Below are 25,136 nucleotides of genomic sequence, written 5' to 3' on the forward strand. Positions count from 1 at the left end.
GAAGGTTGGACTGGGAGTTAGACGCAGACCTGGCATAAGGCATGAGGTCTAATTCCCAGTCCCCTACTCTGACCACCCGTCTCCCTGAAGAGCTGGCAACTCTTTGTCTGCTTAACTGATTTGCATCATTTGGACAAGCTGGGCTGGGTATTTCTTCATCTAGCCCTAGTGAACACATGCCGATGGGACGGGAACATGGGGAGGGGGAAGAGTGTATCTGCTGTGCTGGGGAAAGGGAAATAGCTGGGCCTCTTGCCTTGGGTCAGGCATGAACCCCGCTGTTCCTAGGCAGGGAAGCGATCCCCAAAGTCTGCAGGACGCCCCAGCCTGGGGACCGGCAGGCGCTGGCCCGGCGAGGAGCTCTGCCCCTTCTGCCCCGAACCGAGGGCAGCTCCTGGCCCGCAGCCGAGGTCCCGGCCCGGCTCCGCAGGGGCCCCCACCCCATCCCTGCGCCCGGCTCCTGGGCAGGGCCCTGCCCCGATGGCCGCGAGCGCTGAGACGCGGCTCCGAGGGGACGGCCTGGGCGGTGCCCATGTGTCCGCCGCAGCCCCGTGCGCCCCAGGGAGAGGAGAGGCGTGTCGGGAGGCGGCTCCCTGGGCGGGGCGGCGGCTCGCTGCCCCTGTGCCCGGCAGCCCGCCCTGCCTCCCGGGGGCGGCGCCCTAGGGGTGGCTCGGTGCCCGGTGCCCCCGCTCCGCGCCGTGCGCCCCGGCCCCTGGCAGGCGGGAGGCGGCGCAGCAGCAGCTATCCCAGGAATGCGCTGAAGATGGCGGCCGGCAGGAGAGCCCCGAAGAGCGGGCTGCTGGAGCTGCGAGCCCCGGGCGAGCAGTGGCTGCGGGTCCTGGTCACGCTGGCCGAGGACTTCCTGACCGTGAGCCCCGGCAAGGGCGCGGGGGCCGAGGAGCCGCCGCCCGCCCCGGCGCAGCTGAACGGCGGGGAGCCGTGCGCCCAGGTGCCCGAGTCGCTCACCAACGTGAAGCGCACGGTGCGGATCGTGAAGCAGGACGTGGGGGGGCTCGGGATCAGCATCAAAGGTGAGGGGCGCGGCAGAGGGCGAGGGTCCGTTCCCCGTGGGCTGAACCTGCCGCTGGGCTCGAGGGTCCTGCCCCGCCACCGCCCAGCGCCGGCACTGCCGGGCTCTCCCCGGTGGGCACCTTGTAGCGCCGAGGCGCAGCTGGAGGCGGCCCGTGCCCTGCGGCGCCTCGGGGAGTTGGCTGGTGCCTGACCAACTTCTGCGCGCGGCCGGGTGCCCACTCCGTGTCTGCTAAAGCGGCTGGGGAGGGTGCCCTGGGGGTGGTCACCGCCCCAGCCCCCCATCTCCTGCTCCCCCGAAGCACGGCTCCGGCAGGGCTGCGGGGAAGGAACCTGTCACGGCCGCTTGCGGCTGCTGGGGAAGTTGGAAATGGACAAGCGAATCCATCGGAGGCCCCCGTGCTGCACTTGCCCGGAGGAGCGGAGCGAAGTCGCTCACGTGTCTGTTTTCAGGGTCAGGCCTTAGCATGAGGAGTGGCAAGAGTGACACCTTGGCAGGTTCTGCTCCTTAATTTCTAAACTGGAAATGGCATGATGTTGCGGAGCCCTGTCATATGCACTGGTTGAAAGTTGCAGTGTATTTTTAGGTCTGTTATATCAGTTACACAGGCTGAATCAGCTCCCCGTTAAAGTGTTACCTTTACATACAAATATAACTTGGCACTGCTCCTGCAAAGACTTACATACATACTCAGTAGCCCTGTGGTGAGCCATACCATGGAAGCCAAGTGGGCTACTCACAGTGCATAAAGTCAAGCAAGTGCAGGATTGGAGTCCTGGTTTCTTTAAAGTGCTTTTTTATGTGAGTTGTATGCTGGCAGGTTTACATGTGCATGCTGTAAATCTAGAATGCAATAGAGGCCAAGGAATATGTTTGATTATACATGTGAGATCAGCTTGTGTACCTGAAATTGCCCATCACTTGCACTGTGTCTACTTAACCTTAGGCTAGACAGATCTCACATGTATAATCAAACATCTTCCTTGGCCTCTATTGCCCCCGGTGTGTGCCGGGCCTGAGCCCTCCCCCCCCGCCACACCCCGCACCCCTCCTGCACCCCAATCCCCTGCGCTGAGCCCCCTGCCGTACCCCGCACCCCTCCTGCACCCCAACCCCCTGCCCTGAGCCCCCTGCTGCACCCCATACCCCTCCTGCACCCGGACCCCCTGCCCTGAGCCCCCTGTCGCACCCTGCACCCCTCCTGCACCCCCTGGGGGCAGGGAGGGGGATGAGTTGAGGTGGAGATTTCAGGGAAGGGGTTGGAATGGGGGCAGGAAGGGGTGGGAAGAGGTGGGGCAGAGGTAGGGCCTCATGGAAGGGGTGGAGTGGGGGCGGGACTGGGCAGCGGAGTGGGGGGTCAGTGTTGCAGCCCTCAGGCCAATGTACTAGTCTTCATGTGGCTCTCGTTGTCATTTGAGTTTGAGACCCCTGGTCTAATGCATCTAAGCTGGGTTGGGTGGTATTGAACAGAAAGGTTAAACTGGAGGGGGGACGGGGGAGTTATCCTTTCATAAATTATTCCTTGAAAGTGTAAAAAAAGCTGTGAATTGTTCTCCCCTTACATCCCACATAATTCAGTTCATGTCACTTTTGGTGTCTTTTAATTGTGAATTCTGGTGGTTTGCATTTGCCCACTGGCTAGGCACTGGCATTGCATTTGTATTGTCCTGTCACTGATGTGAAAGGATGTTTTCCTGTTCTTTTATTGCCATTCCTGCACATTAACCTGCAGCCCGCAACAGAGTTCTGTTCCAAAATACCATCACCCCCATCAAAATATATCTGAATAAAAAGCCGCAGTCCACCACACTTACTGAATTGATCTCAGTGAAGGCTGCACTGTAAAAGCACTGCTATCCTCATGATCAGCACAGTTCCAACGACCTCATTTGTGCAACTTTACTGCTCAGGGGAAGTCAGCACAGTGGCTGGAAGAAGCTCTGAGAAATATACAGGTTGAGCACAAAATGAATGGGGCTGTGGAGGTATAATTTTCTTTAAGCTGTAGGGTGCAGTTGTTTATTTTAACAGTTGATGCACCACAAGCCACACCTGGTAGACAGGCAGTTTTGACCTTCAAAATCCAAGACAGAGACAATGTGCCTTGTGGGGAATCTGAGTGAACTCAGAGAGGGTTGACAGGAGGAGATGTTGGAAAATGGATCTGTTGCCAGGCTGGCTTCGGCCCATTAATACATGGTGGGTGGGGGTCACATTTCCACAGAATTGAAGCCAATGCAGGAGCCAGGTCGGTCTCTTTCAAATGTTAAAGAGTTGGTGTTCTTGCCTCTAGAACTTACGTGGGATGGGGAAGAGGAAAGGACCGGGCACATCTGGGAGCTGAATAAAGCAGAAAAAAGCCAGCAACTGGCCCAAATGCACCATTCCCCTATTTCCTTCTTTAGAGACCTTTTTAATTTAAGTGGCCTGTACATCTAATAATACTTTGATTCTTTTGTGTCTGTTTTGCCCTTAATTCACATCCCTCTCTCTGTTTTGCAGTTGAGATGACTCCAGCCTTAAGAGAGCTGTTACCGTATATTGATCTTTTCCGATTACAGATCTTTAATGTTGGTGGTGCGGGGGGATGCTAAGGAGGAGATTCCTCATTACAGAAATATGGAACTGGGCCCACATTGTGAGTTCAGTCTCTTGAGGGAGGACTCTTATCCATGCATCCCACAAGGCCTTGTTTTATAAAGTCTGTACAGCAAAGCAAAAACATAACTTATTTCGATATAGTCACAAAACTAACAGAGCTCAGTCTGGTTCAGTGAAATCTAGAGCTCTGTCCCTGTTCTGTCTCGGCTGAGTCCTTGCCAGAATGTTCCTATCCATGCTACCAGTGGCAAAAAATGTGGACTTCTAGATCCAGATACTCAAGAGTTCATTTGGCTGCCAGATGGGAGATGAGCTCTTTGGAAAATATGGCTGTTGGAGTGGTAGCATAACCAGCATCTGTTTAGAGCGACTAGCTGATATAATTGATTCTTCTGTGCCTTCTTCATGCTTTCCCCGCTGCTGGAGGGGCTTCTTTATGGAGGCATACCGTGCAAAGTCCATGTGTTACACAGAAACGTGCTTTGATCCCTTTACGCTGCCCAGATACAGGACTCCCCATTTACCTTCAATCTACTGATGAAATATATAAGTGCTATTTAAGAGCTAGGGATAGTTAATAATCGTAATAAAAAAGCCACTAAAACCTTCAAGATCTGCATTTTTGTAAATCCTGAGCATCAACATGGCCTTGTTTTTATAACCTTTGTTCTCCCTTCCTCTATTCCAGTCCCACCATTTCTCTGCTCCCTTTTCTGTATCTTGTCTGAATTTTAGAGTGTAAGCTCTTTGGCTATTCTGGGGTAGGTTTCACTGGCTCTCTTCCATCCCGGACCTGAGAAATCTTTTTGTTGAAACCGATGGTGTCCGCAAAACAATTCGGTGTTGATGAATAGGCATTTTAGAGCAAAAAAAAGTTCTGTCTAAAAATTCCCATCCATCTCCTTCCTAGGAGAAACGTTACTCCATTCAGGTAACGCTTCATTTTTGCAATGACACGTGCAAAAGCAAAGTAATAACAATTCAAACTGGGAGCCATAAATCGGTGCAGCTGGTCATGCAGATGTGAAGGTGACCATCAGGGCCTCGGAGGGTGGAGAGGGCATGGCGGGAAGGCACTACAAAGTGACACTTTTCCATTCAAATGCAATAAATATCATAGCTGAACGTCACATTTTCCCACCAAAAAAATGAACACTGACAGGAATCTCTAGGTGGCTGAGGAAACAAGTAGAACTCCGCAGCCTCCCCGGAAGCGCACACCTAGGTTTATCCCAGTGGTTCTCACACTTTTTCATGCTGTAGACTACTTCCTAAGACAGTGACTCTTCCTGAGCTCCTCTTCTCCCAGCTCGGAGCGAGTGGAGAGCTGGAGACTATTACTCCATCTGGCTAGGTACTGTTGTCAGACTTCTCACCAGAGGAGCTGAGGCCCACATTCTCAAAGTTAGATAGGTACCTAACTCCCATTGACTTTGAGTTAATCCTGTTGATTTGAGTGCATTAAAAGTTTTACCAAACAAACACAGAAATACCCCTTTCCAATTTCCTCCTCACCCTGTATTAGCCTCCCTTATTGCAGTTCCAGAGTGCCTCACAAACTGAAATGTATTTCTCCTCCCAACCTCATTGTGAGATACTGTTAGCCCCATTGTACAGGAGGGGAGCTGTGATAAATGAAGGGGGGTAGCTCCCTTTTATGGACCCAGCCAGCCAGTTAGCTATAAGATCCCTCTTAGTAGCTGTTCTCTACTTGTTTTACCTGTAAAGGGTTAAAAGTCACTGCTACGCATAGGTAAAAGGAAGGGAGTGGGCACCTAGCCAAAAGAGCCGATGGGAAGGCTAGAACTTTTTGAAATTGAAACAAGACTCCCCTTTTGTCTGTCTGTTGTTGTTCTCGGGGAGAGGCGGACAGGGCTGCAGTTATGCTGTAAGAAGCTTTGGGCCAGGTATGAAAAATCATCGGTATCATACCTAGAAACTACTCATTGGAAATCCCAGATATGTAAGTAGATCAGGAAATGTCTAGGAAGATGTGATTAGGTTTATCTCCTTTTATTTCTTTATGGCTTGTGGACTCCTCTGTGCTAATCCAAATGCTTTTGTTTTGCTTGTAACCTTTAAGCTGGACCTCAAGAAAGTTATTCTTGATGATTAATCCTTGTAAGTGTTTTTTTTTTTTTTTAAATCTAGCAATAGCCTGACTTTCCAGGTGTATTTTCTTTCTTTTCGTTTTAAACAAAATTTACCTTTTTTAAGAGGAGTATTGGGTTTTTGTGTCCTAATAGGTTTGTGCACGTCGTTTAATTAGCTGGTGGCAACAGCTGATTTCCTTTGTTTTTCTTTCTCAGCTCTTCCCAGGGGCAGGGTGGGTGTGTGTGAAAGGGCTTGAGGGTACCCCACAGGAAGGAATTCCCAAGTGCACCTTCCTGGGTCCTCAAGGGGTTTTGCCCTTGGGTGGTGGCAACATCTACCCATCCAAAGTCAGAGAGAAGCTGTAACCTTGAGAGTTTAACAGAAGCCTGGAGTGGCCAGTGTTAATTTTTAGAATCCTTGCAGGCCCCCACCTCCTGCACTCAGAGTCCCAGAGTGGGGAATCAGCCTTGACAGAAGCTGAGGCTCAGAGAGAAACTAGGTGACTTGACCAAGGTCACACAGCCTGCTGCAGAGTCAGGAATTGAATCCAGGGTCCCAAGTATCAGGCTAATGCCTTAACCTCCCTTCCCCTCTGGCTCCTACTGGGCTGTTGTTCACAGTGGACGAGCTCAGCTCAGGCAATGCATTTTATAATGTCAGGACTTGATCAAGCCAAAAACAAAGGTTCTTTAATGCACTGGGTGCATCCATGTGGCCTGTCCCCCTGCCATGATGTGCGTCTGTTATTTCCTGCTCCTGGAGGTGCTATCATCCGTTTGTTTGTTGTTACAGGTAATGCTTACATTGCAGTAGAACCCAGTCAGGATTGGGCCCATGGTTCTTGGGGATGGAGAGCTACGTCCAAGGCACGGTCTCTTGCACTCCAGCCAGGTCGCTCTTTGATGCCTGCAGCCATCTGTACTCTCAACTTTCTTGGTCATTTCCCAGTTAGACCCCAGCCACCTGTGTAGTTGTTAAACCTCTTATTTCGGTGTCATCCACAGACATGGTAGCAGTGGAATTTCCACTAAAGAGACTCTGATGAGAGCCGGACGTGAGACAGCCGTGTAGGGAGCAGATCTGTGCTTCCTTTCTTTTGCATTTCACTTTATTGATGTCTAGTCAGAAGAGCCTCTAGAAACTTGCAGACAGGCCTGCACTGGGGTGGAATAAGCGGCCAGTATCACTGCTGTGAGACGAACAGATGCTTCCTCCATGTGGCAGGAGCTTAGCACAGAGCTAACACTAAGAACCATCCCTATCAATCAGACATGTAGCAACTGGCTGAAACCAAAATTGAGGAATCTCGTATTTCCAAGAAGGGGGCCAGAATCTGGACGTCTCTCCTCCATGAGCGATGTGGCAGAATGTATATTCTGAGATTCAAGGAAGAAAAGGACAGTTCCTAGGATCTCTGGGTGGAAGCGAGGTCCGATGTTTACCTCCTCTGATTCATGCTCCTCTGCATGATGATAAAAGTAATGAAAATGTTTTTCTACCCAAAATTGACACCAGCGATTGCAAATCTGATGCATTACTGGGGAAAATGAGCTAAATCTTGATATATCGGCACTCAGATTTGTCTTAAGCAGGATGCTATCTAAGTAGTACCTTCTCCTTCTGTATATAAATAGTATCTAACCACTTCCTTTTTTCCTTTTCTTCTCAGGCGGCCGAGAGAATAAAATGCCGATCTTGATTTCCAAGATCTTTAAGGGGCTGGCTGCAGATCAGACAGAGGCGCTGTTCGTAGGAGACGCTATCCTCTCTGTCAATGGGGCCGACCTTTCAGAGGCGACGCACGATGAGGCGGTGCAGGCACTGAAGAAGACTGGCAAGGAGGTGGTCTTGGAGGGTAAGTACCAGAGCAGACCTGGGTATGAATGTGGCGAATGTTGCCAATGAGACTGCGTGTGCTTTCCCCATGGCTGAGATACAGACCCCATTCCCCCATCCCAGAGGTGCTGCTGTTCGTTTTTATTTCTGCACAATGCATCTAGGTTCAGTGCTGGGAGGTGCCATGGAGGATTCTCTGGGGGCTCCCCCCAGGATGCCCTGGAAAGGGCCAGAATTGTCCAAAATGCAGGGCACGTGGGGCTCAGCTGGGCCATGCCTGAATCAGGTAACAAAGGCAGGGTGACCAAATGATGGACTATGGCGAAGGAAGTTTCCACTCGGAAACTCTTAATGCTGAGGAAAGTTCACACGCCCCCTTTGCCATCCCGAACCTGTCGGGGGTTCTGCTTAGCCTCGCCAAAGCCACGAGGGCCTGGGGTGAGGCTCCCTGCTGGGGGATGCCCACGGGAGCCAGTCTGACCAGCAAGGGATTTTACATGCCAGATGGGCTGCAATATGGAGGCATCTGCGGTGCCTGCTCTGTGCAACAGCGAGGGCTGCACTGGCAGTTCGCCAGGAGCCTGAGATCCCAATCTGCATATACATTTACATACCGTTTTTAATTAAAAACAAAATATGCACAAACCATTCTATCTGCTCATCCTGAGAGTGGGAAATAGCTGCTGGGATCTCCCTGAATAGATGGACAGAATCTGCTTGTTCTGCTCAGTCTCCAGCAACAAAGGCCTGGAGCTCACTAGCTTTACCCTCCCCCTTCAGGGGCTCGCACGGGGCGGGTGACTGTGGGGCAGGACTCTGGGCCGCCTTGGGGCTGCACTCTGGGTTAAATAGGGCATTTCAGTTCAATTCTGCATTGCCCGGCTCACCCCAGATCTTCTCATTCTGGTGCTACTGGCTAGATCTGGCGGAGGGGCAGTGCAGGCTTGCTTCCCCATGGGCTCTCCTGCCGTCTTCACCACAATCCTCACTTGTGTTTCCCCTTCAGCTCCGCGCTTGGGTCTCCCCCACGGCTCAGTCCTGGCCTCCAGCACCCCCGGTATTACAGTGAAGGGCCTGGTCTGAGCAGACTCTGTTAACTGGGTGTGACTGGTGCTTTCTGATAGATAAATGTGGGGAGTGATGATATCGCATTTCAGCTTCAAATGCTTTATGGGTATGCACTGAGACCTCCGCCGGAGGGTCCTGGGAGCTAGGCTCCGACTGTGCTCTCCATTTCACCCCCAGATGCACTGAGGCAGAGCGGGGATGACTAGCCCAAGGTCTCAACGGGAGTCAGTGTCAGAGTGAAGGAACCTAGGCCCATGTTAGACCTGGGTGATTGCTGGTTTTAGATTGAGTTTGGACCTTAACATGAGCCGTGTGCTCAAAGCATGGGACCAAACCAATAAGATCATGAGAGAGAAGAGTTGTTTGTGTTGTATTTGTAGTGATCCTGGAAATATCAGTGTTACCTCATTGAATGTCTGGGCTGAAGTAATAGAAATATAGAAAACAGGGTTAATTGGGCACCAGGTTCAGGGTTTAGCCCTAAAACTCCCTTTTTTGTCTTTGGCTGAAGTCCATTAACCAGCAAGGACATCCCTTGTTTGCTATTGAGTGTGAAGAGCAAGGGTTTCTAGGGCTCTTGGGCAGAGCTTTTCCTTATCCCTCAGGAGCCATGCCATGGTGGGAAGGTGTCTCCTGGGCCTGAACTTGTTGCAAATTTTTTGGCCAATGCTTATAACAGTATTGCTGTTAGTGTATAAAGTACAAGAGTGTATATGATTATATTGGTGTTTGGGATGCAGCCAGCACCAAGTGGCCCTTTGGGACAAATAAAGAAAACTGAGTGCTGGGAAACCTTAATAAATGTATTAGGAAAATAATTTCCAACACAGAGTAGGGGTTAAACTCAGGACGTGGCTGAGGCCATCATGTTAATCTTCATGTGTGTCTTGCGAGATTTGAACCCAGGTATTCAAAGATGAAAATCCAGTGAGCTGGGAAATCCATTCAGCTCCCTGTTCCAAGCACTAAAAGAGAGATTTGAAGCTGTAATGTTGTTTGTTTTGTGTTTGAAATTCCAGTGAAAGCTCAGGCTAGCCAGAGCACAGTGTGTTCCGGTCACATCTCTTTCCACCCGTCCCACCCCTGGCATGCTGCTTTGCTGAGAACCTCTCCCCCCACTCCCCACACACAGGAGGGGCAGTTCCCCTTTGGGATGATTTGCCCCCCTGAAAACTACCAACGCAGCATAAAGGGGCCATAGCAGGGGCTGGAATCTGGCCTGCAGTTAGACAGCATGGACAATTTGTTCTGTGTAACCCTGAGCCTCTGGGGCATAGGGTGTAAATATGCCAAGTTCTAAACACTTGAAAGCCAAAGTTTAATAATGGAAGTCAGAATAGCCTCGTACTTATGCAGCAACTTTCCTCCTGGACTCATCCTCACCTACAGCAGCATGAACAGACTAGATTTGGTGCCTGAAAAAAATAATGACCATTAAAAAAATCCCATCACCCAGGTCCCAGTGAGAGGGGAGATCTGGGAATGCTGATCTGGTGTTTTTGGAGGATGTTAGTTTTAAACCAAGCTGTTTCCCAGGATCACAAATGTCAGTGATCTGTAAAACTAGACTGACTTGAATAACGGCGGAGACGTTGTGAGAACCATTAAAGCTCTGGAGACTCTCCCAGTCTTCACTGATTGCAGTTGTGACTGCCTGGCACATCTCAGAGCTATAGGAGAGATGAAGTGTTATGGCCAGGTGAGCTGGCAGTGAAGAGCCACGGGTGGCTGAAGGTTTCAGGAGACCCACTCGATCCAGACACCTGGGAGGAGACTCTCACGCTGCCTCACGTCTGAGCCAGCAGACTGAACTGCTGGGCGCTGGGAAAGGTTGACCCTGCAGTCACTGGAGAGAGGCTCATGTCAGATGTGGCCAGACGGCTCTGTCGTGAGAGAACTCCTACGTCCCCTGCGAAGTGGAGAGGCCAGTCATGCTGTACTGAAGGAGAACCCATAACTGGCCGAAGGAGAGAGCCACAGTGATTGGGCTGGGAGAGATGAAATAATGAAGATTAGTGGTGTCTCTGCCCTGAATCAATTAGCCGGCCTGCCTGTCCGACAAGCCGGAGAGTCTGACATTGCGCTCAGCTACCCGAGTCCCTGCTTCACCTGAGCAGGCCCTGCTGGCCTCTCAACCCTGGGCAGAGCGGAAGTGGACTGGCACAAGAAGGGCAGACTGCTAGAGAGCTAACGTAAAGTTTTAGTGGGGAGCGCAAACGTCCTGGTTGTGACGTGTCTCCTCCTCCCTCTTCTGCCAGAACAGCCACAAGAACGAAAGGGCCAGCCCGGGATCCCCCTGGGTTCTGGCCCTACCCCCAGAGAAGCCTCTCTCGGTCAGTCGGTCAATGGCAAATTGTTTAGCATCTCCCCAGTGTTTTGTTTGAAAGCCAGGGCAGAGCCTCAGCTGGTGTATAGCCACACACCCTATTGATTTCGGAGTCGCTGAGCAGAGCTGAGGCCTGGCCCTGGGTGTAAATCCTAACGCTGTCCCTTAGCTGGCCACATCCTGCATTCCTTGGGCTGAATTTAGTGCTGGTGAGAAGGGCTGGGTTGACATCCCATGAGACGGAAGCACAGCTGGGCAGTACCAGCTCCCCCCGTGCTGCCTCCCACCAGTGTGCTTCAGAGACAGGAGAACATAAGAGGGGTCAAACTGGGTCAGACCAATGGTTCACTTAGCCCAACCATGTCTTCCAACCGTGGCCGGTGCTAGATGCTTCCGAGGGAATGAACAGACCAGGGCAGTTATCAAGTGATCCATCCTCTGTCCTCCCAGTCCCAACTTCTGGCAGTTGGAGGTTTAGGGACACCCAGAGCATGAGGTTGCCTCCCTGCCATTTTAGCTAATAGCTAGCGATGTCCTTCATGGACTTATCTTGTTCTTTTCTGACCTCTGCCAGGGTGACAGCAGAGCACTCCACCCCACTCCCTGCAACCCCACGGACAAGTACAGGCCTTGGCCTCTCTGTGGGGGCCCTGTAGGGAAGGGGACAAGTTGTTTTGTGTAGGTTTTTGTGGCCTGCGCACCAGTCTGCTAGGCCCTGGCCTGAGACCAACTCTCCATTTAGCCTGTAGAACAATGGCTCGTCCTGAGGGACCAGGCTGTCGCCCAGCTAGGAGGACCCACGCGGGGGGCAGCCTTGTGGAGCTTCCTACTAGATCATTCCTCAAAGGGGGGGTCAGGCAGAGGGGTCACAGCATAGATCCGGTGGGTCCCCCGGGATCCTTCGGAGCCGGGGGCGTCCTGCTGGAAAAGCGTCTCTCCCTGGAGGCAGGTTCCACGGCACAGACAGAAGGTCCTGGAGCCAGAGCCAGGGCAGCCTTCTGCCAGGATTCCCCTCTGCTGTCCAGAGGAGACAATGCATTGTGCACATGCTGTCATGTGTATGGAGCCCCGCCCGCTGGAGACCGCTCCAGGGCGTGCAGCAGGGACACTCCCCACTTCCACGCAGGCGGAGGGGAGAATGTAGGCATGGAGCGGCCCCTCCCTGTGTGCATCCTGACAGGGCACTCTGGCCCTGGTCAGTGTTAAATGCCCTTAGGAGCAGACTTTTTCTTTTGCCCTTTTGGGCTCCTGCAGGGATCATGGGAGGGGGAGAGCATCTCTGGGGCTATTGGGACAGGGAGAAAGGCCAGGTCTGGGTATAATTAATCCTGGGGCTGCAGACATGGCTGCAGGAACATAGGCCTCCCTGCCATCGGCCTGAGCGGGGTGCCTTAACTGGCAGCAGAAGTGGTCATGTGGTCACAAAGCCCCTACCCTGCAAGGTGTCACGGGAGCAGGGACAAGCTGGCAGCATGAGGCTGTTTAATAATAACTTCTAACTTCCACCCAGCCCAGCACCTTGACTCTGGCAGGGGCCAGTACCAGTTGCTTCAGCAGATGGTGTAACCTCATCCCCTCCGTTTTGTGCCTCTATAAAGGACAATCGGACAATGACTGGCCTTCAAAGAAATCTCTCCCTAACCCTGTGTATCTAGTCTTTGGTTTCTGTCCTGAACCATGGAGGCTGATATCTCTGATACCTTTTTAATCCTAGCTAGTGGAACTGTGGGTATTATTATTATTCATATGTGTGTTCAGTCCTTTTCTGAGTCTTCCTTACTAAACTCTTTGCCTGAGCAATAGCTTGTGGCTGAGAGTTCCACTGACTAATTGTGTTGCGTAAAAGAACGATTCCTGTTTGATTTTATTGTGTCGCCCTTGTTCTTGTATGCTCAGAAAGGGTTACTAGGAACCCCTGATTTACATTCTCTATACAGGGCACTGTCTCTCTTTCTCATATTTTTCTCCTCCCTTAAGTAATGGTCCTAACCATTTAAATGCGTCTTTGCATTGAGTCTTGCCAGGCCTGCCACTACTTCTCTGACATGTCCTTGTGCCTTTTCTATCTCTGCTGTATCGTTTTGGAGGCACAGAGGTGATTTGCCCAGCGTCGTGCAATGACTCAGTGGCAGGGCTGGAAATAGAGGCCAGGAGTCCCAACTCCCAGCCACGTGCTCTCACCGTAGCGCACAAATGATGTAACTGAGAATTGTTTTCTGTCGAGTGGCTAGACGGGCAGTGGAGTTGGTACGTCTAACATCACGGCAGTTAGGGAAGGACCTTGTGGAGGGGGAGTAGAGAGAGATTTTATAATGTCTTTGCTAAGGGGTCTGTAGGAGGGAGGAGCCGTTCTCTTGCAGATTCTCAATGCACTAACAATATACTAAACTCCACTGTTTCCATTGCTGTGTCCCATCAGCCCTACGGCTACTAGTGCAGGGCAGCAACTGTCCCAGCTGTCACCGGGAGGGAGGGTCCTTTTTCCAGGCACAGCTAAACTCACCCTCCCATTCAGCTCTGCTAATCACCAAGCCCAAAGGCGACTCAGATCTGTGGAGCACTCTGGCCATCCAGACTTGGCCTGTGCGAACAGGAGAGCTGTTCTCTTTGGCTCCCAGTGCTTCCTTGCCCTCTTCTTTGGATCTGGAGGGTTTTCCCTCCCCCACCCTCTGCCCCGAACTGCATTGTCTCTAAACTCTTTTTAGCTTTGCTCAGCCCTTTCTGCGGCTTGGTTCCTCCTCTCTCCGGAGCCTCCGGAACCACACATCATCCTGTGGAATGTGCTCCTCTGCACAGCTGCTGGAAGTTAATCTTTTTAACCAAAGAGAAATGCGAGAACTGCTTTCTCGCCAGGCCTGTGAAATTTCTTCCTCAAACCTCTCACTCTCTTGCTTGTTTTTCTCTCTTTCCTTTGGCCTGGGTTTGTTTCCTATTCTCCTAAAGATTCTGGATGGGGTTGGGATGAGCTGCCTTGTGTCTAGGGAGAGAGATCACAGGAGGCCCCTCTTCCCAGACCTGAACTGTTTACTCGCCCTGCTGCTAAGAGGGCAGTGCTGAGAACATGGATCTGCAGAGAGGGCTTCGCTGTAGTTTGCTGTGGCTCAGATGAGACCCAGCAGGCTTCTTTAATAAATTAAAAATCCCAGCAGGTAAACTCCAAAGGGAAGCTGGCGAGGGTTTGCTCCTGTGTTCAGGGACTTGGCGTCTTCGTTTGATTCATTTGCAGCCTCGCAGGGGCTAAGCAGCGGAAGGTACTGGCTTCCCATCGCTCAGTGGGGCTGGGTGCAGGTAACCTCACTCGAGCATGGCAGGGCCCTATTTGCTTCATTGCGGGAGAGCCAGTTCAGGTGTCTGGATCAAACTGAAAGGAAATCAGATGTCCTAGCTCAGCGCATGCTCATTTCCTCCGCTGTTTCCATTGCTGAGATACCAAGGCAAGACATGACTGTTCCAGCACAATGAGTTCACTAAATAAATGTGTCTTGCTCCCAGGTTTTGGGGTGGGGACGGTACCTAGCCTTTGTGCAGCACTGCTCCCCTCTGAGCAGTGATGATGGCTTGTGGGGAGGTGGCAGGGAGCCAAGGGTCAGGAAAAAAGAATGATGGCGTGACATGCCTTTCCTCACCTGCAGTGCAACAGGTTCTCCTACCCACGCTCTGGCAAAGCACATCCCTGCTTAGCTGATTGGAGCCTGAGGGTATGTCTACACTAGGAAATTAGGTCGAATTTATAGAAGTCGGTTTTGTAGAAAGCGTTTTTATACAGTCAATTGTGTGTGTCCCCACACAAATGCTCTAAGTGTATGTAGTCGGCAGAGTGTGTCCACAGTACCGAGGCAACCATCGACTTCCGGAGCTTTGTACTATGGGTAGCTATCCCACAGTTCCCGCAGTCTCCGCCGCCCATTTGAATTCTGGGTAGAAATCTCAGTGCCTGATGGAGTTAAAACATTGTCGCGGGTGGTTCCGGGTACATATCGTCAGGCCCCCGTTCCCTCCCTCCCTCTGTGAAAGCAAGGGCAGACAATCGTTTTGCGACTTTTTTTTGAGTTACCTGTGCAGATGCCATACCACGGCAAGCATGGAGCCCGCTCAGCTAACCGTCACCATATGTTTCCTGGGTGCTGGCAGACGTGGTACTGCATTGCTACACAGCAGCAGTTTATTGCCTTTTGGCAGCAGACAGTGCAGTATGACTGGTAGCCGTCGTCGACGTAGTCCAGGGTGCTCTTTTAACCAACCTCGATGAGGTCGGGGTGCCTGGGCAAACACGGGAGTGATTCAACCATGTCATTTCCCTTTTAAGTTTCGTGTCATGGCGATTGAGTCCTACCGGCAGTGCACTGTCTTTTAATCTGCAGCCAACAGAAGACGATGGCCAGCAGTTATACTGCACCATCTTCAGCTGAGCACCCAGGAGATGACGATGGCTAGCGGTCGAACTGCACAATCTGCTGCCAGCAAGATGTATAAAGATAGATGAAGTGGATCAAAACAAGAAATAGACCAGATTTGTTTTGTATTCATTTTCTCCTCCCTCCCTCTGTGAAATCAGCGGCCTGCTAAACCCAGTTTTGAGTTCTGTCCTTGAGGGGGCCATTCTGTTTCTCGCAAAGCCACCCCCTTTGTTGATTTTAATTCCCTGTAAGCCATCCCTGTAAGCCACGTCGTCAGTCGCCCCTCCCTCCGTCAGAGCAACGGCAGACAATCGTTCCGCACCTTTTTTCTGTGCAGACGCCATACCACGGCAAGCATGGAGCCCTCTCAGATCCCTTTGGCAATTAGGAGCACATTAAACACCACACGCATTATCCAGCAGTATATGCAGCACCAGAACCTAGCAAAGTGAAACCGGGCAAGTAGGCGACATCAGCGCGGTGACGAGAGTGATGAGGACATGGACACAGACTTCTCTCAAAGCATGGACCCTGGCAATGTGGGCATCATGGTGCTAATGGGGCAGGTTCATGCGGTGGAACGCCGATTCTGGGCTCGGGAAACAAGCCAGGTGGGACCGCATAGTGTTGCAAGTCTGGGACGATTCCCAGTGGCTGCAAAACTCTCGCATGCGTAAGGGCACTTTCATGGAACTTTGTGACTTGCTTTCCCCTGCCCTGAGGCACAAGAATACCAAGATGAGAGCAGCCCTCACAGTTGAGAAGCGAGTGGCAATAGCCCTGTGGAAGCTTGCAACGCCAGACAGCTACCGGTCAGTCGGGAATCAATTTGGAGTGGGCAAATCTACTGTGTGGGCTGCTGTGATGCAAGTAGCCAACGCTGTCACTGAGCTGCTGATATCAAGAGCAGTGACTCTGGGAAATGTGCAGGTCATAGTGGCTGGCTTTGCTGCAATGGGATTCCCTAACTGTGGTGGGGCCATAGATGGAACCCATCTCCCTATCTTGGCACCAGAGCACCAAGCCAGTGAATACATAAACGGCAAGGGGTACTTTTCAATAGTGCTGCAAGCACTGGTGGATCACAAGGGATGTTTCACCAATATCAACGTGGGATGGCCGGGAAAGGTACATGACGCTCGCATCTTCAGGAACTCTGGTCTGTTTCAAAAGCTGCAGGAAGGGACTTTATTCCCAGACCAGAAAATAACCGTTGGGGATGTTGAAATGCCTATAGTTATCCTTGGGGACCCAGCCTACCCCTTAATACCATGGCTCATGAAGCCATACACAGGCAGCTTAGACAGTAGTCAGGAGCTGTTCTACTATAGGCTGAGCAAGTGCATAATGGTGATAGAATGTGCATTTGGACATTTAAAAGCACGCTGGCGCAGTTTACTGACTCAGTTAGACCTCAGCGAAACCAATATTCCCACTGTTATTACTGCTTGCTGTGCGCTCCACAATATCTGTGAGAGTAAGGGGGAGATGTTTATGGCAGGGTGGGAGGTTGAGGCAAATCGCCTGGCTGCTGGTTATGCACAGCCAGACACCAGAGCGGTTAGAAGAGCACAGGAGGACGCGGTGCACATCTGAGAAGCTTTGAAAACCAGTTTCATGACTGGCCAGGCTACGGTGTGAAAGTTCTGTTTGTTTCTTCTTGATGAAACCCCCCGCCCCTTGGTTCACTCTATTTCCCAGTAAGCTAACCACCCTCCCCTCCTCCCTCCGATCACCGCTTGCAGAGGCAATAAAGTCATTGTTGCTTCACATTCATGCATTCTTTATTAATTCATCACACAAATAGGGGGATAACTACCAAGGTAGCCCAGGAGGGGTGGTGGAGGAGGGAAGGACAAGGCCACACAGCACTTTAAAAGTTTAAAACTTTAAAACTTATTGAATGCCAGCCTTCTGTTGCTTGGGCAGTCCTCTGGGGCAGAGTGGCTGGGTGGCCGGAGGCCCCCCCACCACGTTCTTGGGCGTCTGGATGAGGAGGCTATGGAACTTGGGGAGGAGGGCGGTTGGTTACACAGGGGCTGTAGTGGCAGTCTGTGCTCCTGCTGCCTTTCCTGCAGCTCAGCCATACGCTGGAGCATATTAATTTGATCTTCCAGCAGCCTCAGCATTGAATCCTGCCTCCTCTCATCACGCTGCCTTTCACAGCTTTCACACCTTTCAGCTTCAGCCCTCTCTTCAGCTCGCCACTTACTCTCTTCAGCCCACCACCTATCCTCCCGGTCATTTTGTGCTTTCCTGCACTCTGACATTGTCTGCTTCCACGCATTCATCTGTGCTTTCTCAGTGTGGGAGGACAGCATGAGCTCAGAGAACATTTCATCGCGAGTGCGTTTTTTTCGCCTTCTAATCTTCGCTAGCCTCTGAGAAGAGAAGATCCTGTGATCCTTGAAACACATGCAGCTGGTGGAGAAAAAAAAAGGGACAGTGATATTTAAAAAGACACATTTTATAGAACAGTGGGTACACTCTTTCACGGGTAAACCTTGCTGTTAACATTACATACATAGCACATGTGCTTTCGTTCCAAGGTTGCATTTTGCCTCCCCCCAGCGCGTGGCTAGCCCTTCCCCCGTCCCTGTGGCTAACAGCGGGGAACATTTCTGTTCAGCCACAGGCAAACAGCCCAGCAGGAACGGGCACCTCTGAATGTCCCCTTAAGAAAAGCACCCTTTTTCAACCAGGTGACCATGAATGATATCACTCTCCTGAGGATAACACAGAGAGATAAAGAATGGATGTTGTTTGAACACCAGCAAACATACACTGCAATGCTTTGTTCTATAGTGATTTCTGAGTACATGCTACTGGCCTGGTGTGGTAAAGTGTCCTACCATGGTGGATGGAATAAGGCTGCCCTCCCCAGAAACCTTTTACAAAGGCTTTGGGAGTACATCCAGGAGAGCCGTGAATGCCACGGCAAATTAATCATTAAACATGCTTGCTTTTAAACCATGTATAGTATTTTAAAAGGTACACTCACCAGAGGTCCCTTCTCGGCCTGGCAGTCCGGGAGGCAGCCTTGGGTGGGTTTGGGGGGTACTGGCTCCAGGTCCAGGGTGAGAAACAGTTCCTGGCTGTTGGGAAAACCGGTTTCTCCGCTTGCTTGCTGTGAGCTATCTACAACCTCATCATCATCATCTTCCTCGTCCCCAAAACCTGCTTCCGGGTTGCCTCCATTTCCATTGAAGGAGTCAAACAACACGGCTGGGGTAGTGGTGGCTGAACCCCCTGAAATGGCATGCAGCTCATCAAAGAAGCGGCATGTTTGGGGCTCTGACCTGGAGTGGCCGTTTGCCTCTCTGTTTTTATGGTAGGCTTGCCTCAGCTCCTTAAGTTTCACGCGGCACTGCTTCGGGTCCCTGTTATGGCCTCTGTCCTTCATGCCCTGGGAGATTTTGACAAATGTTTTTGGATTTCGAAAACTGGAACGTAGTTCTGATAGCACGGATTCCTCTCCCCATACAGTGATCAGATCCCGTACCTCCCGTTCGGTCCATGCTGGAGCTCTTTTGCAATTCTGGGACTCCATCATGGTCACCTCTGCTGATGAGCTCTGCATGGTCACCTGCAGCTTGCCATGCTGGCCAAACAGGAAATTGAAATTCAAAAGTTCATGGGCCTTTTCCTGTCTACCTGGCCAGTGCATCTGAGTTGAGAGTGCTGTCCAGAGCGGTCACAATGGAGCACTCTGGGAAAGCTCCTGGAGGCCAATACCGTCGAATTGTGTCCACAGTACCCCAGATTCGACCCAGCAAGGCCGATTTCAGCGCTAATCCCCTTGTCGGGGGTGGAGTAAGGAAATCGATTTAAAGAGCCCTTTAAGTCGAAAAAAAGGGCTTTGTCGTGTGGACGGGTGCAGGGTTAAATTGATTTAATGCTGCTAAATTCAACCTCAACTCCTAGTGGAGACCAACATCTAGTTTATGTGGCAGCAGACAGAACATTGTTAAGCAAAGAAGGTGGGAGTGTTATTTAAACTCTCCTCTCTGTATTTTCATTCCACTAGCCCTTAAAGGCTGAGGAGGTGGGAAAGGTGGAGGCATTCTGGCTCTTGCTGAAGAGCAGGTCCCCTGAGCAAGGGCCTGAGTCATATGGCTGAGCAGCTGGGTAGCTGGCGTGCTCCAGCTGTGCTTGACAGCACTCTTGGGAGCCATCCAGCATCGACAGTGGGGTGAGCTGTGGATTTCCCAGCTTGGATCTCTCCAATTCTTCAGCTTTTGGGGGTTCTTTCCTCTGACAAGCCTGGGAGCCTGGGTTCCAGCTTCGTTCCCGTTTCCTTTTCCAGCCGTGATTTGTTTTGCAGGCCACTTGGAACCCCGATCTGGAGCATTTCACAAAAATACCAATCCATTGCCTGGCTTGGTTCGCTCCGGTCAGCATCCTTCTGCCTCAGACATATCCTGGCCCTGCCTCCTTTCGCAACTGATTCCAGCTGCACAGCTTCTCCAGGGGCTCTGACCTATGCATGCCTCCAAAAGTGTTAACTGGAAGCAGGTGGGTGAGCACTAAGTCCCTGGTCAGTGGGTGGGAAGTGAGGAAAGGGGCCGAGACTGTAGACAAAGCTGAAGTCTTTTGCCATTCAGTCTCCTCTCTGGATACCTGAAAGTAGGTGGCTTGAAACTTGGGATTTTCCCGGTCCATCCAGGGACATTTTTCTGGGCAATCTGAGAGACAGTTTCTGCTGATATGGCTGATACGTTAGGGTTAGTCAGGGAGCAACTCTTTGCTTCTGCACAGTGGGCCAGATGCTCTGCTGGTGTGACTCCACTGAGTCCCGACGAGAGCTTGGCCCCACGTGCACCCCTAGCGAGAGTACCCCAAAGAAAAGCACTTGTCACTTCAGTAACTCTGCCCTCCCCCACCACCCCCAGGATCTTCAAGCACTTCATGAACTTTCTGTTGCCCACAACAAACAGAAGCGAGGCAGCCAGCTCGTTCTACGCTATGCCCGTCCCCAGCCAGAATATACCAGTGGTGATGAGCCTGCGGGGTTGGCTACCCTGCGATGGGGGGTGGGATTGCAGGGTGAGCAGACATACCCCAGCTAGCTTCAGTCCGGCTCGCTTGGGTATCAGAGCAGGGGAGCCCCAGCCGCACGGGCTGCAGCCTTGGCTGTGCTTTGCAGGCAGAGCCTGGCGCTGTGCCACGCAGCTTCTCTCCACCCGCTGAAGGTGAAGTTCTGCCTCTGGCAGTGTCACTGGCAGCACCCCAGCAGTGTGCCCGGGCCGGCACCGACTGGGGCAGCTCTGCTCAGGCCTGTGCCATGAAGTAGCCCCCTTTTCTAACGGCAGCGTGCCAGGCTCTGTGCAGGGGAGGGACACCCAGAGCGGGGGCAGTGAGCTAGACTGGCTCAAATGGCTGTCACAAGGGCCGGTGAGCAGCAGTGAACAGACGAGGGTTAAAGCCGGGAGGATCCTGGTTTTACAGCTGTGCTCTGTATTCATTCCAAGGCCTGAAGAAAAGCGACAGTGAGTTTAATACCACGTAAGTGCTTTCGGTCCTCGAAGCCACCCTCGGCCAGAGCCTCGCAGCTGGGAGCTGGCAGCCTTCTCGGAGACAGAGACAGAGTTCAGAGTGCTGTCTGCTGCTCTCAAGAGGGAGTAGAGGGAAAGCTGCTGAATCAGTCAGCTCTGCCAGGAAACCTGCTCAGCCTTAACTCACGGAGCACAGAGGGGCTGGCCATGGCCGTGAACTCTCAGATTACTGTGAGTGCTGAGAGCGGGCAGAAGGGGACAGGCGAAAAGGCTGGAGTTCAGTTTAACCACAGGGCCAAACTTGCTGAAACAAGTGGGTGCTTGAGGGTAGAACAAAATCATGAACCCACTTAGGGCAGAACTGCTGCTGTGAGCTGACCAATCCCACCCCCTTACTGGTCTGTGAACAGAAGCAGGCTGCTGTAAAAGTCCATGGGACGGAATAGGAGAATGGCTGAGGGGAGCCACAGGGTGCCCCCGTTCTCCACACTAGATCCAAACATGTCTCTGAACTCCGGGGCAAGTGGGCTCTGGGCGCCTGCTTCCTGGCTCAGGTCCGTCTCCAATCCATGCCTCATTCAGACTAATTGGCCTGTGAAATCTGCAGGCTGGAAGCTGCAGGAGAGGAGGCTCACGTGAGATTTCTGGGGTTCCCTGTTCCTGGTTGGGCTGGCAGTGCTGCTTGGAGAGCCATTCTAGTGCCATTTCTCCCTAGGTCAGGATTGTGCAGAAATAAAAATTAACCAGACTCTTTGGAACCTCAGAAATGTTCCCTTTTGAGATCTGAGCGAAGAGTTGTTGTCTCAGAGCTGTTTCCCTGCCCTGGGTCAGGGGCTCTGTTAGGTTTGCATTAGTCATTCTCGACCGCTTTGGCCCCTCATTCCTTGCGCCAGCAGTTTTAATTTTCCTCCAGTACCAGGGCATATCCTATATCAGCCAGTGGACTGGCGGGCCAGATGTCCTCTCTGCCCTGGTAGAACTGCTCAGGACCTGGCTGCTTCACTCTTATTCCATCCTTACAAATACAGCAGATGTCCCACGGAGCGATTTCTGTGAGCCTTGATTATCAAGTGATACAAAAACTGCCTGTGTCATTGTGACGCCACCATCTGGGGTGACCTCAGGGACTCCAGAGCTAAGTGTGTGAGCTGCTACAGGTTGAGCCGAAGAGCTGGGTCCCGCTAGCTGGGGCTGACAGACACACATCTGCTGTGGATTGGGCACAGCGGCAGAGCTGTGCCACGCACCGACCAGCCGTGGGTTTCATCTCATCCTGAGCTCTCAGTTACGGCTCCTCGCTGGGAGCCAGACACTGACATGAATTTTAGCCAGTAGGACAATGGCATTCCTCTTTTTGTACGCAGATCTGCTGTGTGGGCACCCTCCATGTCACCACAGCTGAGACACAAAGCAGGGCCTGTAGGGGGGACCCTCGCCTGGCAGAGACAGCAGGAAGCACAGTGAGATTGTCTCCTCTGGGAGTGGCTCTTTGTACAGCCTCTTGTCTAGACAGTAAGCCAAACACCTGACTCTTCTGGTACCTTTCAAGTGGGGCCGGGATTCTCTTGGGCTGCCCCCTTGGCTTGTGGCTCTGGGTCAGGGACTCTAAGTTCCCTGCTGTGGCCATGGAGTTGAGCCAGGGGTTAGAATTTCAGGTAGCTGCTTTGAAGAGGCTGCTCTGTTCTTTTTAAGAGGTGGCTGCTCTCGGAGTAATTTCTCCCGCTGTGTGCCTCCAGGTTCCACACCTTTTTAGCTCCAGGAGGATGCTCCTGAACCCCCTCTCCAGCACACTGTGCTGCTCCTGTGCCAGCCCCATGTTTTTTCAGTTAGCTTTGAACATTTTCCATAGGCATCCAAGACCACAGCGTCTCCATAATGATATGTACCAAGGCAAAAATAAGGCTGAATCAGCTCTCTGCGATTTCTAATCATGTCAGCCCACACACCAGGGAGCCTGACCACTAAGGAACAGCAGCTGCCTCCCTGCCCAGAACCAGCCTCCCTGCCATTAAAGAGACAGAGAGTACATGTGCTTGCAGCATAGACCTTCTCTCTCTAAGTGCAGCCATTCAATAAGGCATGATATTTCCAGGTAGAAAACTTTATTCTGAGTAAGCTAAGGTGGTAGGTAAATATAACATTCTTAGAACGCTGCCGTCATATTTTTAAAAAGGGTGTTCGAAATGTAGGAAATTCACAGATATATTTTAACAAACAATCTTAATTCTGACCCCGTGTTTCTGCCCACTGCCTCCCTGACTGGTGTTCTCTATTTGCGTCGCATTTGGAGAGTGCAGCAATTTGGAGAGTTCTGGCCTGTATATATTTTGGGTCGTGGATGAAGCACATTAGGCTCAGACACAAAGTGGCTATTAGACAACGTTGTGTCTAGACATGGGGAGGGGTGAAAGGTGAGGTGTTTGTGCTCTTTGCTATCCACGGTGGCAGAGGTGAAGTAGGGGTGTCCAAGGCAGTGGCTTCTCCGTCTAGGAGTGGGTGGATTTGTAGATTTGTATTTACAGTGTGCTATAGCTGATGGTATTTCCAGCCTGAGGTGTAACCATAATCCACATATTGTGGCAATCTCTCTCTTAGTTCTTGCTGGTTTTGCTGTATGTGTGATAATTAAAGGTTTGCAGTAGTCCATACTAGACGTATGGGTGAGGAATGGTGATTGGGTATAGTGGGTTAATAGCGGATAGGCAGAGGATGAGCATTGGTATGGGGTCAGAGTTAAGGTGATTTGTGAAACTTTAGCTATAAATTTCTGGGCTTTCCATTTTTTTTAATAACTACAAAATTCTAATAATGTTTTCATTTAACTGATGTCTATTTACAGCCTTGATTCTGTCTTAGCAAAGTTGTTTCTTGGAGAATTTTGTTAGCTTTTGTGTGAATATCTTTTCAAGAGTAACAACAGATGTTTGTCTCTTCTGATGTGGAGATCATGTATATAGGTCTATCAAAAGACAACCTACCTTCCATGAAACACAAGACCACAAAGTATTAAAATCAGGTGCTTCACTCGTGGAATTTGCCCCTGAGTGACTCAGCAGAGTGCACAATCTGTGTGAACCTGAGCCACATACCTGTCATGTTTGGCAACTCCTGGCACAGCCATAAATCGGTGAAGCTCTAAGTTGGGCCTAGGGTAAGACTGAGACCTGTTGGGTCAATTAAAGGTTCAAAATAAATACCAAATTTTACACCTAATCTTACCAGCAATATCCTTGTGCACTAGACTTCATCCTAGACTGTCGAATTCAGCTTCTAGGCCAAACCATTCTTGAGATACATGTGAGCCTGTGTGTGTGTGTGTATAAAAATTACCTCTCCCCCTCTCCTGCCAAGAATGTTGTGGATGTGTCTACACTGGAGCTGGAGGTGTAATTTCTAGCTCAGACAGACACACCTGCACTAGCTGTGATCAAGCTAAGGAGCTAAAGACAGCAGTGTAGCCGCGGTGGCACAAGTGCAGGGGTGGGGGGTAGTCATCCCAGTAGGCTCCTATCTGAGACCCTAGGTACATACTTGGGTGGTTAGCCCCTCCTGCCGCTCCCGCCATCGTGACTACACTTTAGTGTGCCCGCTCGATGAGAGCTAGCGTGAGTGTGTCTGTCTGAGAGGGAAACTGTGCCTCTAGCTTCCCTGGAGGTGCAAATTGACCTTCCTGCTGCTCTCAGGAGAGTTTGTAAAGGTTTGTTGACTTTTGGTTTTCCATCATTTTACTTCATCTTTCTCTGTGATTTTGGTGTCTTGCATTGTGCCCGAAAAACCTTAGCAGCAGTGGAAGAGTTTGGAAACACACCTCCAAACTGCACTGAACGTGGAATAAATATAAGGAGCAATTTTTCGAAGCTGGGTGTTTCAGCTGTGCTCATGAGATCCGTGCAGACTGTGTAACTACTCACAGGAGGGGTGTTTGCGGGCTGGGGTGCCATCAGCCACATCAGGCACAGATCTCTGGAGGCGTATAGCAAGTGCGTGCTCTTCGTTGCCAATTTCTGTGTCTATTTGTGAAACTGGGGCTCTCAATGTCCCGCTCCCAGGCTCTGTTTGTTGTAAATATGCTGCAGCAACACAGCTCTCCCGTACTCAGGCTTCCGTGTGATTGCTCCCAGTTTTCGGTGACTGTCTCCACCAAGTGCTAGATGGTCAAAAGTTCAGAAAAAGCTGGGAGCGTGGGTGAGAGTGCAAATCTCTCTGGTTACTTGGCTCTGCCTGGCTGACGGGAGTGGGGTTGGGGATCCCAGGTTTCATGGACAAAAGAGGGAACCATATGTCTTTAA

At 51.4% G+C, this 25,136-nt stretch overlaps 1 protein-coding gene across 1 annotated transcript in view; it reads left to right on the plus strand.

Annotated features, from left to right (window-relative positions):
* Positions 1–638: 638 nt before the first annotated feature.
* The window catches only part of SNTA1 (syntrophin alpha 1), a 69,603-nt gene continuing 45,105 nt past the window's right edge, over positions 639–25,136 (plus strand). The window contains exons 1-2 of the mRNA XM_048820140.2: positions 639–1,031; positions 7,395–7,580. Of these exons, the coding sequence (XP_048676097.2) occupies positions 764–1,031; positions 7,395–7,580 (454 nt within the window). The 5' untranslated portion in view covers positions 639–763. The remainder of the gene's footprint in view (positions 1,032–7,394; positions 7,581–25,136) is intronic.

Source organism: Caretta caretta, chromosome 13, assembly GCF_965140235.1.
Source record: "Caretta caretta isolate rCarCar2 chromosome 13, rCarCar1.hap1, whole genome shotgun sequence".
NCBI classification, from domain to species: domain Eukaryota; kingdom Metazoa; phylum Chordata; order Testudines; family Cheloniidae; genus Caretta; species Caretta caretta.